This window comes from Lepus europaeus, chromosome 11 (genome assembly GCF_033115175.1).
Source record: "Lepus europaeus isolate LE1 chromosome 11, mLepTim1.pri, whole genome shotgun sequence".
Lineage (NCBI taxonomy): Eukaryota > Metazoa > Chordata > Mammalia > Lagomorpha > Leporidae > Lepus > Lepus europaeus.
In genome coordinates, this window is record NC_084837.1 from 9660257 (window position 1) to 9676155 (window position 15899).

Sequence of the window (15899 nt, forward strand, 5' to 3'; positions counted from 1 at the left end):
GCACCGATCCTGTCCCGGTTGCCCCTCTCTTCCAGGCCAGCTCTCTGCGTGGCCAGGGAGTGCAGGGGAGGATGGCCCAAGTCCTTGGGCCCTGCACCCCATGGGAGACCAGGATAAGCACCTGGCTCCTGCCATCGGATCAGCACGATGCGCAGGTCGCAGCGCGCCTACCGCGGCGGCCATTGGAGGGTGAACCAACGTTAAAAGGAAGACCTTTCTCTCTGTCTTTCTCTCTCACTATCCACTCTGCCTGTCCAAAAAAAAAAGATAATTGAAAATGAATCTTGATGTGAATGGAATGGGAGAGGGAGTGGGAGATGGGAGGGTTGCAGGTGAGGGAAGTTATGGGGGGGAAGCCATTGTAATCTATAACTGTACTTTGGAAATTTATATTTACTAAATAAAAGTTAAAAAAAAAAAGATAGCCAAAATACCAAACTCTCACCAAAAAAAAAAAAAAGAAAGAAAGAAAAAAAAAAAACGAAAAAAAAAGGCTTGCACAATCCGCACTTTCATGCCAAGTTCCAACCTGGAGTCCTATTTTATGGACCAGTTTATAAGGTCCTAAAAATAAAGAGCTAGGAGGCAATAGGAGCAGCCTGTCCCCCCACCAGCAGCCCCCGATGGCTGTAGGTACGAGCTGAGTGTCACCAAGGGAAGGAGGCGGCTCCTTCTCTGTAAAACCCCTCCTGCCCCAGACAACACCGGGCTCACCCACACTCAGCTCCCACGTAGACAGAGAGGCTCCTGAGGGAAGAGGGGGTGCCAGGCTCCCCCTGCCTCCGGCCACGTCCAAGGTGAGCCAAACACAAGGTCAACCACACAGAGAACAGGTTCCCACGGGAAACCTCGGGTTAATCTGATTACGCTTGCTAGGAAGCGTCCACCACGGGTTTAGCTGGTGCCTCAGCAAGTTAATTTTCCTGATTTCCAAATGCCCAGTGGTTGAAACCTAATCCTAACTGCATGAGGCCTAATGGACTTATTAGCTAAGCCTGTCAAATGGCCAAGGTGTCCTTCTCAGCTCGGCAACAACACGCGCCGAGGATCTCCGGCGAAGCAAGGAGAACCAGCAGAGACCCCCGTCCTGTGGCTGCGATGCCACCTGGTGCACAGCCAGACTCTGGCGCCACCTTAAAGACCACTGCTGCGCGCAGCCGCCGCGAGGCCTGGGCAGGGAGACTTATCGAAGCAGATTCGGGAATTTCTCTACAGCCTTGCACAGCTGCTCGTTTTACCTTAGTTGCCACAGCATGCACCCAACCCTCGGTCCTTTTTTATTATTTTGTCTAACGCCCTAAACAAGCCATCAAAAGGGTGCCCCGAAACCAGCCTGAGGGACAGAGGTGCAAACACAGGAACCCTCGGTGTCCCCTCCAAAGACGGACGGCAGCCACGAGACGAACCTCCCCGTCTCACCTGCACCACACCCGTTCCTGCGTTCAGGGAAGCACCGGGGCACCCTGGCAGGCTCAGCTCAGGCCTCGGGAAGGATCTCACCCAGGAACACCCACTTCCACAGGCACCCACCCCGGGCTCTGTCTCATCAGCAGTGCTCAGCACAGGGCTTCCAACAGCAGCTGGGGGTGCTGTCACATCAGTGCACCCAGGCGGGAGGAGCGGACAGCCCCCTGCTGATGGCCCAGCCAAATCCTCCTGCCTCGGACCCCCATGTCCAGGTCAACAGCAAGATCATAGGGGACAAGGCCACTGAGACTGCACCCTGACGTCCACCAGCCAGCCAGACCCAGCAAGACCTCTGCTCCCTGGACCGCCTGCTTCTCCTTAGGAGTAACGCTATGCCAGGGTCCATCTGCCCCGCACTATGTGAGGGTGCAGAGAGGAACAGAACCCCTGTCCCAGTCTGGACGGTACCTCCTCACCCACAGCCGAGGCTACAGGGAGGCTGAGCCGTGACCAAGCTGAGCTGCAAGCATTGTTTACACGCAAGGTCATTCCGCGCTCATCACAGAATCAGCGCTTCTGCAAGGTCACGGAAATGCTACACCAAGACCTGCTACCTCTGCACGCAGACAGCTCCTGACACCACAAAAGGTCAGCCACGGGTCGTGAGATCTGCTAGGAGGAAGTTAGCCTGTGAGCACGGGTGATCCCACTACCTGGGGGGCACTCGCAGGCAGACAGCTGTGACACAGCACCACGAAGGGCCCTTCAAACAAGCACAGGACGTAAAGGCCTGCATTCCCCACTCTATGCTGCGTAACAGAATCAGCTATAAAAACACTGACGCCCCTGGGGCTGGCGCTGCAGCGCAGTGGGTTGAGCTATCACTGTGACACCAGCATCCCACAGCTGAGCATCGGCCGGTTAGAGCCCTGGCTGCTCTGCTTCTGATCCACCTTCCTGCTAACGCACCCGAAAGGCAGTGGAGGATGACCTGAGAGCTTGGGCCCTAGCACCACAGGGGAGACTTTTTTGCCCCTAGTTTTGGCCTGGCCCCGACCTGGTCATTGCAGCCATTTGAGTAGTGACCCAGCAGATGGAACATCAACCTCTCTCCATCTCTCTCCCCCCTCTCCCTCTATGGCTTTGCCTTTAAAACGAGTGAGTAAATCTCAAACAAACAGGACACACTGACACCCAGTCACCACCCAGACCAGTCAGATCTGGGTCTTAGGGGAAGGTCACCGTGCAGCACTTTTTTTCTCTTTTTTTTTTTTTTTTTTTTTTTTTGGACAGGCAGAGTTAGACAGTGAGAGAGAGACAGAGAGAAAGGTCTTCCTTTTCCATTGCTTCACCCCCCAAATGGCCGCTACAGCTGCTGCGCTGCACTGGTCCAAAGCCAGGAACCAGGTGCTTCCTCCTGGTCTCCCATGCGGGTGCAGGGCCCAAGGACCTGGGCCATCCTCCACTGCCTTCCCAGGCCACAGCAGAGAGCTGGACTGGAAGAGGAGCAACCGGGACAGAATCCAGCATCCCAACAGGGACTAGAACCTGGTGTGCCGGCGCTGCAGGCGGAGGATTAGCCAGTGAGTCCTGGCGCCGGCCAGTGCGGCACTTTTTAAACACAGCAGCGAAGGGGAGGCTATGAAGCTACAGAGGACCAGCCCAAGCCCAGAGCTTCCGATTCTGACTCTGGCCCGAGAGGTACCTTTCTACTGGGTTTCCAGGAGATGCTAACGCTGCAACCCAAAGACCATGCTCTGAGAATCGCTACAGTGATTCTTGGGGAGCCACAGCCAGGGCACAGAAGACACCTCGGTCACCAAGAGATGGCAGGTGCGACGGTGGTCCCTAGTGTTGCGGTAGCCGTCTCCATTTGTCCACGGTGAGGTTTGCACGACACAGTGATCACCACACACGACCATCTTGGGGAAGTCAGATCTGGGGCCGAGGACTTCGGGGCACTTGGGACCAAAAGCTGCCAGCTGTGCGTGTGCTCCCAGCCGGCCAAGCACTCGCCCAGACTCACCTGTTAGTACCTTGCAGAACCGCCCAGGTACCTGGGCCCCGGTGGACCATGTGCGCCTGATCAGATGTTCTCGTCCGCTGATTGGACCCCGGGAGTTGTTGAGGGGCTGCAGCAGCACCTGCTCCTGCCCCAGCTGGATGAGGCCGACCTGCCCAGAAAGGAGAGAACGGGGCGTCGGTCATGTTCACGGCTCCTGCCCTGGGTGGCAAGGCCACCTCCCCGCAGGCCGCTCCCCCACAGCCAGGCTCTGGTCTTTGCCAACTGCTTAGACTTGCCTGAGCCCAAGAGTGAGTCTGGGTGACTGGAAGACAGCCCACCGAGCCGTTGTGCTGAGGGGCAGGGGACAGGGACAAAGAGGGGAGGGGTGCAGAAAGCGCGAGGGAGATGTGCGCCATGAAGGAACCAGGCATGGTTCTGCACCAAAAACCCATATCATTTCTCTTGCACAACACGCGTGAACTGCCCCCGTACAACAGCACCCACCACCCACTGTCCGAGTTTTCAGACAGGTGGACTTATCAACTTCTTCTAACTGTACTTTTATTGATTTGAAAGGCAGAGTGAGAGAGCGGGAGAGACGGAAAAGGACCTTCCATCGCTGGTTCACTCTAAATAGCTTCAACAGTTGGAGTTGGGCCAGGCGGAAGCAGGGGACTGGGAGGTCTCCCACAGGGCTGCAGGGGCCCACGCACTTGGGCCGCCTTCTGCTGCTTGCCCAGGCCATAGCAGAGAGCTGGATCAGAAGTGGAGCAGCAGGCACCCGAACCAGCACCCACATGGGAGGCCAGCACTCCAGGCTGCGGCTTAACTCGCTACACCACAACCCCGGCCCCCTTAAAATTATTTTAGAAATCATCCTTCAGTAGGACCACTTAAGGAAGTAACCCCAAAATTCTGGGGAATGCACGTTAGCCGTATGGATGCTCAGAACTAAATACGGACACAAGGAAGCCAGTCAGACTTGTAATCGTTTTATGATAGGATATTTCCACTTTTCCCCCAAGAACTTGTAGTGTTTAAGAGAACTTGGCAGAGCATCTAATGGATTAGACCAGTGATTCTAATTTAAAGTCTATCATTCTCTAGACTCATGATTGCAAAATCGCGCTGGGTTTATAAGCAGTATTAAAATATATGAGAACTGAAGACTTCCCATGTTTATGAAACTGCGAGTTTATAAGAATTACTAGGTTCTTGTGAAAGGTTTGTATTTTTAATTAGACAACCAAAGAACTTGAAGATAAAACTGAATATGCTAAATTGCTAATGGCAGTTTTAAAAGTCATGACTCACCAAACTTGTGAATGGAGACAAACAGTGTTCAGTGTTGCCTTAGAAGTGATTGCAGCCGGCGCCACGGCTCACTAGGCTAATCCTCCACCTGCAGCACCGGCACACCGGGTTCTAGTCCCGGTCGGGGCACCGGATTCTGTCCCGGTTGCTCCTCTTCCAGGCCAGCTCTCTGCTGTGGCCCGGGAGTGCAGTGGAGGATGGCCCAAGTGCTTGGGCCCTGCACCCACATGGGAGACCAGGAGAAGCACCTGGCTCCTGGTTTCGGATCAGCGCGATGTGCCGGCCACAGCAGCCACTGGAGGGTGAACCTACAGTAAAAGGAAGACCTTTCTCTCTGTCTCTCTCTCTCACTGTCCACTCTGCCTGTCAAAAAAAAAAAAAAAGAAAAAGAAAAAAAAGAAGTGATTGCAGGCGTGGCTAAGACACCACTCAGGATGCCTGCATGCCTACTGGAAGGCCTGGGCTCGAATCCAGGCTCCCCTTCAGCACATGCACACCTGGGAGGCAGCAGGTGATGGCTCAAGTAGCTGAGTCCCTGCTACCCACATGGGAGACCCAGACTGCGTTCCAGGCTCCTGGCTTCAGCCTGGCCCCACCTTCAGCTGTTGTGGGCACTTGGGGAGCCAACCAGCAGGTGGAAGATATCTCTCTGCCTTTCAAATAAATTTTTTTAAATTAATTTTAAAAAATGTTAAAGGGGCCAGCACTGTGGTGCACTAGGTTGATCCTCCACCTGCAGCGCCGGCATCCCATATGGGCGCCAGTTCTAGTCCCTGCTGTTCCTCTTCCAATCCGGCTCTCTGCTGTGGCCCGGGAAAGCAGTGGAGGATGGCCCAAGTGCTTGGGCCCCTGTACCCGCATGGGAGACCACAAAGAAGCTCCTGGCTCCTGGCTACAGATCGGCGCAGCCCCGATCTTTGTGGCCATTTAGAGAGTTAACCAGCAGATGGAAGACCTTTCTGTCTCTCTCTCTGTAAGTCTACCTGTCAAATAAATAAATAAAATCTTTAAAAAAATGTTAAAGTGTTTGCAAAAGCTTGCTAGATACAATTTATTTACTGAAGGAAAATACTGAAAACTAGGATTTTTGGCACTTTAACAAAGTGAATTTTTTTTTTTTTGACAGGTAGAGTAGACAGTAAGAGAGAGACAGACAGAAAGGTCTTCCTTTGCCGTTGGTTCACCCTCCAATGGCCGCTGCGGCCAACGTGCTGCAGCCGGTGCACAAGCGCTGATCCGAAGCCAGGAGACAGGTGCTTCTCCTGGTCTGCCATGCGGGTGCAGGGCCCAAGCACTTGGGCCATCCTCCACTGCACTCCCGGACCACAGCAGAGAGTTGGCCTGGAAGAGGGGCAACTGGGACAGAATCTGGCGCCCCGACCGGGACTAGAATCCGGGGTGCCAGCGCCACAGGCAGAGGATTAGCCTATTTGAGCTGCAGCGCCGGCCAACAGAGTGAATATTAACGTGTATACATATTCTCTCTCGTCATGTGGAGTCAGTGCTGGCAGCATTAAAGCAATCTGCCCTCCTTGGCCAGGACACCTGCTGCCAGCCTCCCTGGGCTGGAGTCAATGGAACAAGGCAACCCCCCACACCCCCAAGGACCCGACTCGCTGGCTGGGGAGGATGCCTGTGTGCACTGCTCCAAGCAGGCAACATCCCCTCCCCGGGCATCAGTCCCAGGCCACCTGTGCTCACAGTCAGCAGACGGGGCAGATCGGTCCCAGGAGGTCATGAAGAGCCTGCTTTCTACGTACTGTCTCGTCTCTAGAGCCACAGCAACACAGCCAGAGGTTCTCAAAGCCTGGTGTGTACCAAAGCCCCTGGGGCCGTGGATGAGACCGCATATTGCCCATTTCCAGCAAGGGCCCACCTCACACAGGTGCTGCAGGGCCAGGGACCACGGGGTGCACAGCACTGCTCTCGGCATAGCACAGCCATCCCCCCCCCCCCCCGCCCCCGCCCCCATAAGAAGCTTGCTGACACCGTGCAATCTGGAACCCTCCGTGTCCTGGGACGACACGCCGGAACCAGCCCTCTTGGAAAGTGAATGAGATCAACTAGGAAGATCACCCCGACCTCTCCTCCCCACGGCACGAGGGGGTGAGACCATACCCACAGCTCTAAGCACAAGGTTTCCGTTTCATCAGAACTTTAGCCAAGAACTCAGATTTTACTGCCCAAATAAAACTGTCTCAAAGTGGCAGCGCTGACCCGAGGGAGGGCGAGGCTTCCTTCCTTCCCTCTGCTATGAAGTGGGACTGGGATCACTCCCCTCCACGCTCTAGGACACAAAAGGGGTGGAGGGCGGCAGTGGGGGTGTTTCCTGGGCTCCACGGGGAGTGCAGGAGCCCACGGGCAGGCGATGGCAGGCAGGGAGCCCCGCGCCCCTCTCCCTGGGGGCTGGACCCTCCAGGACACCCGCAGCTATGGGTCACTGCAGGAGCTGGCCACTGCTTCTGTCTCCTGTGGGCATTACCAAGCCCCTCCACAAGAGGCACGAGCTCCAGTGTCAGCGTCGTTGAGGATGGTGAGATCACACCCATGCCCAGCGAGGGTCCCCGGGGACAAGTCTTCCCCCATGAGGCCTTTCCTGGCGGAGGTCCCACACATTGCCTGACACCCATTCAAGGAAAACAGCAGCACTGGTGAGAGAGATGGGTGGGGTGCTGGCACCTTTGTTCCCTGGCCACCATGTGCCCCCTTGGTGCCTGAGCCAGAAGCAGGCACCTGGGCAGGGCTGGCACCCAGGAGGCGGGGTCTGTGCAAAGCCCCCAGCCTGAGGGGCCCTGGGCTGCAGTCTCGCTGAGCTGGCTTTCCTGGAGCTCTCTCACATGCATGGGGTGCACACAGCACCAGGGATAGAATGTCCGGTTGAAGGCAGCTACACGCGTCTCGCACACATGTGCCCATGTGTGCTCACACGCAATCTCACCGAAAGCACCTGCCAGCCTTGTCACTCTCTCCTTGACCTCCCCTCCCCTGGTTCCCAGCCCAGCAGTCGATTCCTTTTGGAGGGGATCAGAATCGTTTGATGCCACATCACAGTTCCTCCAACGGGAGCGGGCTGCCAGGGTGCCCCGGCGCAGTGGCTCTCACCACCGGCTGCATCCTGGCATCATTTGGGAGCTCTGAGAACTCCTGATGCCCGGCGCACCCCTGGCCTCCCGCAGGGAAACAGGCACTGGCCCACTCGGAGATCCCAACGCACAGGCAGGGGCAGCCACCACTGCCCTGGCTCTCAGCTGGACGCAGGAGAACCTGGTGGCCTACTGTTCTGACCCTAGTGTCTGAAGGCCCCCGGAACTGGAACTGGGTGTTCCTGCACGGTGCACATCTGTCCACGGCCCTGGCTTCTAGCCCCTCGCCACCACATGGTCTAGAGAGCTGGGCAGGGCTGCTTGGGTTTGTGTCCATCCTCAGTCCCCAGGGACACCAGGAAGTGAGCCCTGGGGAAAGGCTCCTCCCAGGCCCCCCGCCCCCACCCACAGAGGCGGCAGGGGTCGCAGTGAGGGGAGCAGCCTGCAGGCAGCCTCCAGAGAGACAGAGACCTAGGAACACAGAGGCGGGCAGTAGACAGGGCCGGCAGCCCGAGCCGCCTGGCCTTGGGGAAATGAGAATGTGCTTCTCCCTTTAAAGAGAAATCTTGAGTTTGCAAGACACATACGCTACAGCAGAAGGCTGGCCCTCCAACCGCCGGGAGGGGCCTTGCCCCTCGCTCGGTCCTGGGTCTCTGCTCTGAAGTTCCCGGGCACCGGCTCCTGCCTCCCCCAGAAGCAGCTCAGCCTGCAGCACTGAAAACCTGGGACAGACGGGTGGGTCCGGGGCTGCTCCGAACGTCAGCACGACGTCTCGGCCTAACAGGAAACGCACTGAAGACGCTGGACAGAAAGGCGCTCCCGTGCACGTTCTGCGACTCAAGACGGACACTCCTTGGAGGGGACGAAGCCACTGGACTCTGCTGGGTCCTGCGAGACCCCCACGGCAGCCCGGTGCCCGGGGAGCCCACCCCGCCTGGAGCTTGCTAGCCAGAGCAGGTCCCGGCCACCTCCCTGCACACAGGTAGTTGCAGAGGGCCGGGCCTACGGGCTGCTGCCATGGGGAAGGCAGGCGGGCTTCCGCCCCCCCCCCCCATAGGAGCAGCATCCCCACCCGAGGCACCTCTGTAAACTGGAGACGCCCACGTCTCCTCCCCTAGGGACCAAAGGGTCACTCGCTGCAGCGTCTCCCCTCACGGACCCCTGGACAGAGGCAGCCGGGCACACAGAGCAGCCGGTCCTCCTTCCTCAGCATCCCCACCTCTGCCAGCCAAGGCTCGAGCCTGGGCACCAGGCACCCCCAAACGCCGCTCCCTTCCCTCTCATCTCCCCACACTGCTCAGCAGGTCTCCCCAGCCTCCTCCACTATGCCCAGCCTACAGTCCTCAGAGCCCACCGCACTCCCTGGGAACCTGTGGCAAGGGCACGTTCCCCCAGCCCTGCTCCGTCAGAACACTGGCAGGGCGGAGGACCACGACCAGTGCACCGAGCCCTGGCGCCAGCTCGCAGCTGAGAAACCCTGCGCCAGGATCAAACTCCCCACGCCCTGGGCGGGCTCCCGGCCTCTGCCCTATCTGACCTGCACACTTGGCCGGCTTGTCCATCTGCCTCCAGCGCCCGAAACAACCCCGCCCCATCCCACAGCTGACTCCTGCATCCCTCAGCTCGGGAGCACCTGGCCTGGGAGACCTGGCCGTGGCTCCTCCTCCCCAAAACCAGACAGACTCCAGCCCCGCCCCAGGAGCCCGTCCCTCCTTCCAGCCACCCGCGGGCTCCGGCACACCTTGCTTCCCTCGCGGATGGTACCCACCTCGCTGAGCCTCGCCAGGAGCCCACCAGAGCATCCTGTGGGCCCGGCAGGTGCAGACAATAACCTGTGCCTGCAGGCAACAGGCTGACAACCTGTGTTTAATGCCTTCACACGGAGGGCTCTCAGCGGGCGACTTCCCACTTAACCTCTGCTATCTGCAGCCACGCGAGGCTGCTTGCATCCAGCCCACCTGGGAGAGAAGTGACTCGCTCAGGATCCCAGCCCCTGCGGCCGTGCAGTTCCAGTTCCTAGGGAACAAGGGTGTGGTTGTGCATGTGTGCGCACACCCTGAGAGGTCAGCCCCCATGGCACACACCCGAGCCGGACAGCTGCAGGATTTCAGAGCTCAGGAAATGCGCTCCAAGAATGCAATCAGTCTTCGACGCCTTGCTCAGGTCATCCTCCCAGCGTGCACTTCTTGTTTCTAAATGCTGCCAACGAAACACAAGTTCAAAGTGGAGAAATCCACTTACAGGCCCGCGGTCAGGCTCAAGGGCAGCGGCGTGGAAACAAGCCGCAGCCTGGCGTCCTGAGAGGTGTGGGCCCGGCTCTGCGGAGCTGCAGCGGGGAGGAGTCAGCACGGCCCGCAGGCCACGGGGGACGAAGGGCGTGGAGAAGCCGCCACGGAGCCACGGGGCCACGCTTTAATCCCCCCACGCACCGCACCTGCCTCTGCCTTGGCGCCCTCTGGTTTCCTTCCACGACGCCCTGAAGGTGCTGTCTGTCTTCCAGATTACAGGAAGCAGCCGTGCCCCTCCCCCGCCAGTCCCAGGTGCCTCCCGCAGACCCGAGTCGATGCCTCCACAGCCTGCGAGCACCGCCGAGGATGGGTCCTGCTCGGCAGCACGGGATCATGTGGTGCCGCTGTGAAGCCAGGAGCCCTCCCCGCCTTGGGGTTCATCACAGGAGCAGTGGCCAAGTAGGCCGCGCCCCAGCCGCGTCCAGTCTCGCTGCACCGCGCTTCTCTCTCCCAGGCCGGCCGGGCCACCACGTTGTCCCCCTGTGAGAGCCCAGCGCTACGTGGCCACGGCTCCGGCAGGGGCTGCAAGCGGGGGTCCCTGGGCTCCACTCAGTGCCCCTGGTGTGGCCTGGACAACGGACGTGGTTCCTTCAGCTCCTTGGTGGCCTCTGTCCGCCCCAACAGCTCACACGCAGCGTGCCCCTGGCTGGAGCCTGCTGGTGGGCATCTGGGAGCCGCGGTCTCTGTGAAAGGACAGGCGCGCTTGGCGGACCAGACCCGACAGACGGCAGTGGCCTCCTGGCCTCTCCTCCTGGCTCATTCTTCCTGAACCGAGCCCCGCCCCCACCCGGACGAGCCACGCCACAGGGGTCTTCTCAGCCCCTGAAGAGCCGTCTGCACGGCCCCTCCACCCGTGAACTTGAACTTGGAGCACTTCTCAGCCCTTCATCACCTGGTCCTGCTGATCACAAGGTCCACAGGCCCAGCGGGAGTGGATGGACCTTTCTCCCGGGCCTGTGCTCACTGCGTTGGTATCGTACGCCCAGAGAAACCTGCTCTGTGTCAGGAGACTCCCTGAAGTGTACAGAACACGAAGACGTGTAAACAGAACAGTGCACACGGGGACGTGGCCGTCTCTGAAGATCCGAGACGTGGAGCTGGCACGGCGTTTCAAGATAAGACAGAGAAAAGATGCTGTGGGCCCATGCCTCTGCCTGCCTAGTCCTCACACCCTGCAAACAGCCAAACAGTGATCGGCCTGCTCTAACAGACGCCAAACCTCCCGGAGATGAACCGCACCGGTGCCACGCACTGCGGGCCAGAGCCTGTGTTCCCCCCGCTAAGCCACCCTGGACACGTCCGACACGGCGGGACTCACCAGCAATTACGATGATGCTCACCACCCAGCGAGCGAGAGGCTCCGCTGAGCGCAGCCACATCCGTTTGTTGATATACGGGCCGTGGCAGCACTGAGTCGTCGTGACAAACACCGTATGGCCCGCAGAGCCTCAAATATTTACGCTCTGATCCGCAAGGGAGAAGCGGGCCAGCCCCTCGGGCTTGTCAAGTCTTCAGATGCAAGGGGGCTTCTGAAACGGCCCAGCCACAGCCCCCAAAACCCACCGACTGGACACTGCTCGGTGCTGAGCCTGTCCTGACACCAGCCACCCAGGCTGAGAACCCAAATCCGCGACCACTCGGGGAGCCAAAGTTCCTGCGCAACCAGGGGGTCCACTCCAAGCCAGCCCACCATCGCTCCCCGCCCGCCTCCGGCCCTGTGTGTACTTAGGGAGACCAGCAGCCGAAGTCCAGCTCACACCAGCGGGGTGAACAGGCAGACTAAACACCGGCAGCGTCTGCTCACGCAGGAATCTAACAGCTGAACTCCTGGAGGTCCCCTAGCAACTGGCACGGGGTGCAATCAGCCTCTTGGCTGGGTTCCTTTGTCTACAGCACAGCGCCCTCACATGGTGCCGCAGGGAAGGGCCGTTGTCCCGGGAACGCCAGGGGCCTGCACCCAGCGAAGATTTTTAAATCGGTGTTATCCACATCTCCACCCTGGCCTCCTCCACGGACCGCTCCCCCCTGGAAACTTTACACCACGAAATATAAACTCTGACCTCTACAGAAACCCACTAAACCGCAGCAAATGGGATTCAGATGTTACCATGTGATCTAGACTTTAAACACTCTGGCAAAAACAGGAAAAATGATGTGGGCTTCCAGTCCCTCCCAGAACATGATACAGCCTTGACCCGAGCCTGCAGCAATGGGGCCTCTCTCAGGCCTCCTCGCCCGCCCACCGCCCACGAGCCCTGCCCTGTGCCACTCTGCCCTGTGCAGCTCCCGCCAGGGCGACCCTATCTGGTCTCACCAAAGCGGATCACCCCCTAATCAGGACTCACAACCTTCCCCAAAGGAGCAGTTGGCTGATCCTAGCAACCACCCAGTGTCCCCCCTCCCCCGCCCCACAGAGCTGGGAAGAAACAGCCTCCCACAAAGCTTGAACCCTGGGGCTTCCCAGGTTCTGTTTGCAGTGGATGCAAAAGGCAAGGCCTGGAGAATGCTAGATGTGGCACCAGATAAGGGGAGGTGGCTGGGAGTCTGGGCCGGGGCAGGGCAGACACAAAGCCCTATCAGGAACTGGCTCCCCTGGGGGAGTGAGACAGCCCCTGCTTTCAGCTCCTTGCTGATACCAGGCTTTGCAGGGGTGGCCCATCTGCCGGCCATGTGTGCTCCCTGGAGGCGGTGCGGGAGAAGCTGAGGAGGCTTTGGCTGGGCACCAGGGTAGCCAAATGATGGAGCGAGAGCACGGGCAGGGCCACGGCCCAGGAGCCCTCCAGGCCGAGGACAACCTGTCGCGGGGCTGCCGGTGCGGCACAGCGGGGCCCGGGGGCTGCAGTGGGGTCTTGTCACCACTGCAGGCCTGGCTGGAGTGGCCGCCAAACACCTGCCCACCGTGTAAAGAGGCGAGGCCCCCGACAGCCCCGCCTCCCCCGTTCTTTCCACCTAGAAGAGCCAGACCTGTCACCTCTCTGGGACAGCCTCCCCCAGACCCTTGGCCAGGTGCCAAAGACTCAAGGGGTCAAGCCAGGAGGTACACCTGGCACCACCCAACTCCACAACAACAATATCCCACGCAGGTGGTCCCCTTGACACGCACATACCTGTGCACACGCGGTGTTTTCGACACCTGGACTAGCTCGGCCCCCTGGGCAACCCCAGCACTCGGAGGCCATCAGACGCCCACCCTCCTGCCCCGCAGGCTCACGGCCCCTCCAGAGGTTGGGAGGGAAGAGCATCGCTCACTTCGGGCCCCCAGGCCCCCGCCCAGACCCCCACCCCGGGCCTCGAAAGGCCCCTACTGGCAGACCCGGGGAGGGGGCGGGGGGGGGGGGGCTGGGGCAGTACCAGGCCGCCGGCGGCGCCGCAGGCGCTGAGCGAGACCAGGGAGCCGGGGTGGCCGAGCACGCGGCCGGAGTAGAAGCACAGGTCGGCTGGGCGTCCGCCGCGCCGGGTCGCGACCGCCTCCTCCACCTCGAAGCCTCGGGATAGGAAGCGCACGTCCCGGCGCAGCTGCAGGTACAGGTCGCGCCCGAAGGCAGGCAGGTGCAGCAGCAGGGCGCGCTCCCCGGGCCGGGCGCGCGGGGCGGCGGGGGGCGTGCGGGGGCGCCGCCGCCGTCGGGGTCCCGCGGCGCCGGGCAGCGACAGCAGGTGCACGTCGTCCGGGCGCACCCGCCGCGGCAGCACCACCTCCACGTCGGCGGCCGCGTCGCCGACAGCTGCGGGAGAGAGGACACGCGTCAGCGCCCTGGCGACGGCCCGCCCTCGCCCTCGGCCTCCCGCCAGGCCCCCCCCCCCCGCCGCCCCGGGCCCGGGCCGGACACTGCGGCCCGCAGCGGGCGGTCCCTGCCTGCCCTCCCCGCGCGTCCCCGGCGCGCCCGCCCGCCCGCCCCGGGCGCTGTCAGCCATCCGAGCCCCGCAGCGGCCAGAGGCGGCGGCGGGAGACGGGCCGCTACCTGTGCCCGAGTCCAGCCCCCAGAGCAGCAGCAGCAGCAGGGGCAGGACGAGAGGAGGCAGCAGGGCGCCGTCGCACATGGTACTCGGCACCCGCGGCCCCGGCCGCGGCGGCGGAGCGGGAGCGCGCGAGGCGGCGGCGGCGGCGGCGGCGGCGCCAGCCCGAGTGCAGCCCCGCAGCCTTCGGAAAAAGTAATCAGCGCTGCGGACAAACCCAACGCGGTCCGGCCCGAGCCCCGCCCCCTGCCCGGGACGCGGGCGGGGATTGGGCGCGCGCCGGCGTCCGCCCCGCCCCCTCCCCGCCCATTGGCCAGCGCGGGTGGAAGCCGCAGTGCGTGGTTAGGTTGTAAGCACTTTCTTACACGTGGTTTCTGGGCAGTAGCGCGGCCGCCGCGCCAGGGGGCGTGCGCGAACCGACTGGGGCCGCGCGATGTGGACGCGGCGGGGTTGAGTTCGGGCCACTGCTCCGAGAGGGTCGTGGTGCGGGAAGTCGCCCCCGAGCCGGCGTCGCGGGAACGCGAGCCGGGGATCGCCCCGGCCAAGCGGCTTGCTCTGAGAAGGCATGTCTGCCGCCGCGGGCTCTGTACGGGGCTGGGGGCGCACCGGAGCTTGCACCTGACGGCTGCGAGGTCCGCCAGCCCCTCACACCTGCGCAGGGCCCGGGCGCGAGTGCCCCTCGGGTGCGTGGCGGCGGGCGCGGGCGGCCCTGCGAGCCGGCACGAGCGGCGGACGATGCGGGACCGGCCGCACGGCCTCTCCACGCAGGCAGCCGCTCCTGGACCTCTGTGTCCCAGGCCTCGGAATCCCAGTCCCCTGGCCGAAGCGTCAGCGGGGCCCGTCCTGGGCTGCCCGTCCAGCTCCGGCCGGGCTCGGGCTGCTGCGCCCCCTCCCGGTGTCCAGCGGGCAGCCCAGGGCAGCGGGAGAGGCCACCCTGGCCCAGGACAGTCTCCTCTGCCTCCGGGCTCAGCGGGCGAGCTGCGGTCCGAGCGCCGCCCCTGCGGTTCTGTCCCGGCGCTGTGCCGTCCCGGAGCGTCAGGGGCACAGCCACTGTGCGGGACCCCGGGCCTGGCCTGGGGGGGACAAAAACCGCCCATCCCCAGCGCCTCACGAAGCAAAGCCCCGCAGCGGGCTGACTGCACCGATGGGCGGGCGCCGAGAGCACGCGGAGCCTCGACTGAAACCAGGGTCAGCAATCGGTGCGAACATGCATACAGAATGACATACATATACAGTCGGCTACTTCACCAAGTTTGTGGAAAGCGCGATTCAAAGGTAGGTTTGGTACAAAAGGCTTTGGAATCTGTACAGATTTTTCATTTGTGTCTCGGTGAGCCCTGGGAGACCCCTCGTCCACACGCCCACAGCCACGCACACACACGGATACAGATGAGGGTATGTGAAGCGAAATCCAAGAGAAGCCGGGGGATAGGCGGCTTTCTTAGGGTCGCTGTTCTTTTCCTATTACATTGTATGCCAGGGAAAGAAGCCATGTCGGGACAGGTGCTGCCTCTTGTCGTGTGTGTCCGGCTCTGAGACTGGCACAGAGCCACAGCTGGGCTCCAGCCCCAGAGCCCATGTCTGCCCCTCCCCCCCGCCCTCGGGGAACTACGAAAATCCCTGTCACCCTTGTCACAGTCGGTTCTGGATCTGCCCAAGCAGTGCTGCCTTGGCCAGAGCCCTGTCCACACGGCCGGGCCAGCAACATCACCATTGCTGGAGAGAAGCCCATCTCCACATCCTCTGATGGGGGCGGGAGGTGACAGTGACAGCCGATGCCCACGGTGCCAGTGAGGGCCTTCGGGGACGGCGCGGGTCCCTCCCAGGGCAGCCCCTAGTGACCAGCCT

At 61.3% G+C, this 15899-nt stretch overlaps 1 protein-coding gene across 1 annotated transcript in view; it reads right to left on the minus strand.

Annotated features, from left to right (window-relative positions):
• The window catches only part of ADAMTS17 (ADAM metallopeptidase with thrombospondin type 1 motif 17), a 266125-nt gene extending 251990 nt beyond the window's left edge, over positions 1-14135 (minus strand). The window contains exons 1-3 of the mRNA XM_062204548.1: positions 14057-14135; positions 13449-13819; positions 3434-3581 (exon numbers count right to left, since the gene is read on the minus strand). Of these exons, the coding sequence (XP_062060532.1) occupies positions 3434-3581; positions 13449-13819; positions 14057-14135 (598 nt within the window). The remainder of the gene's footprint in view (positions 1-3433; positions 3582-13448; positions 13820-14056) is intronic.
• Between the last annotated feature and the right edge of the window lie 1764 nt (positions 14136-15899).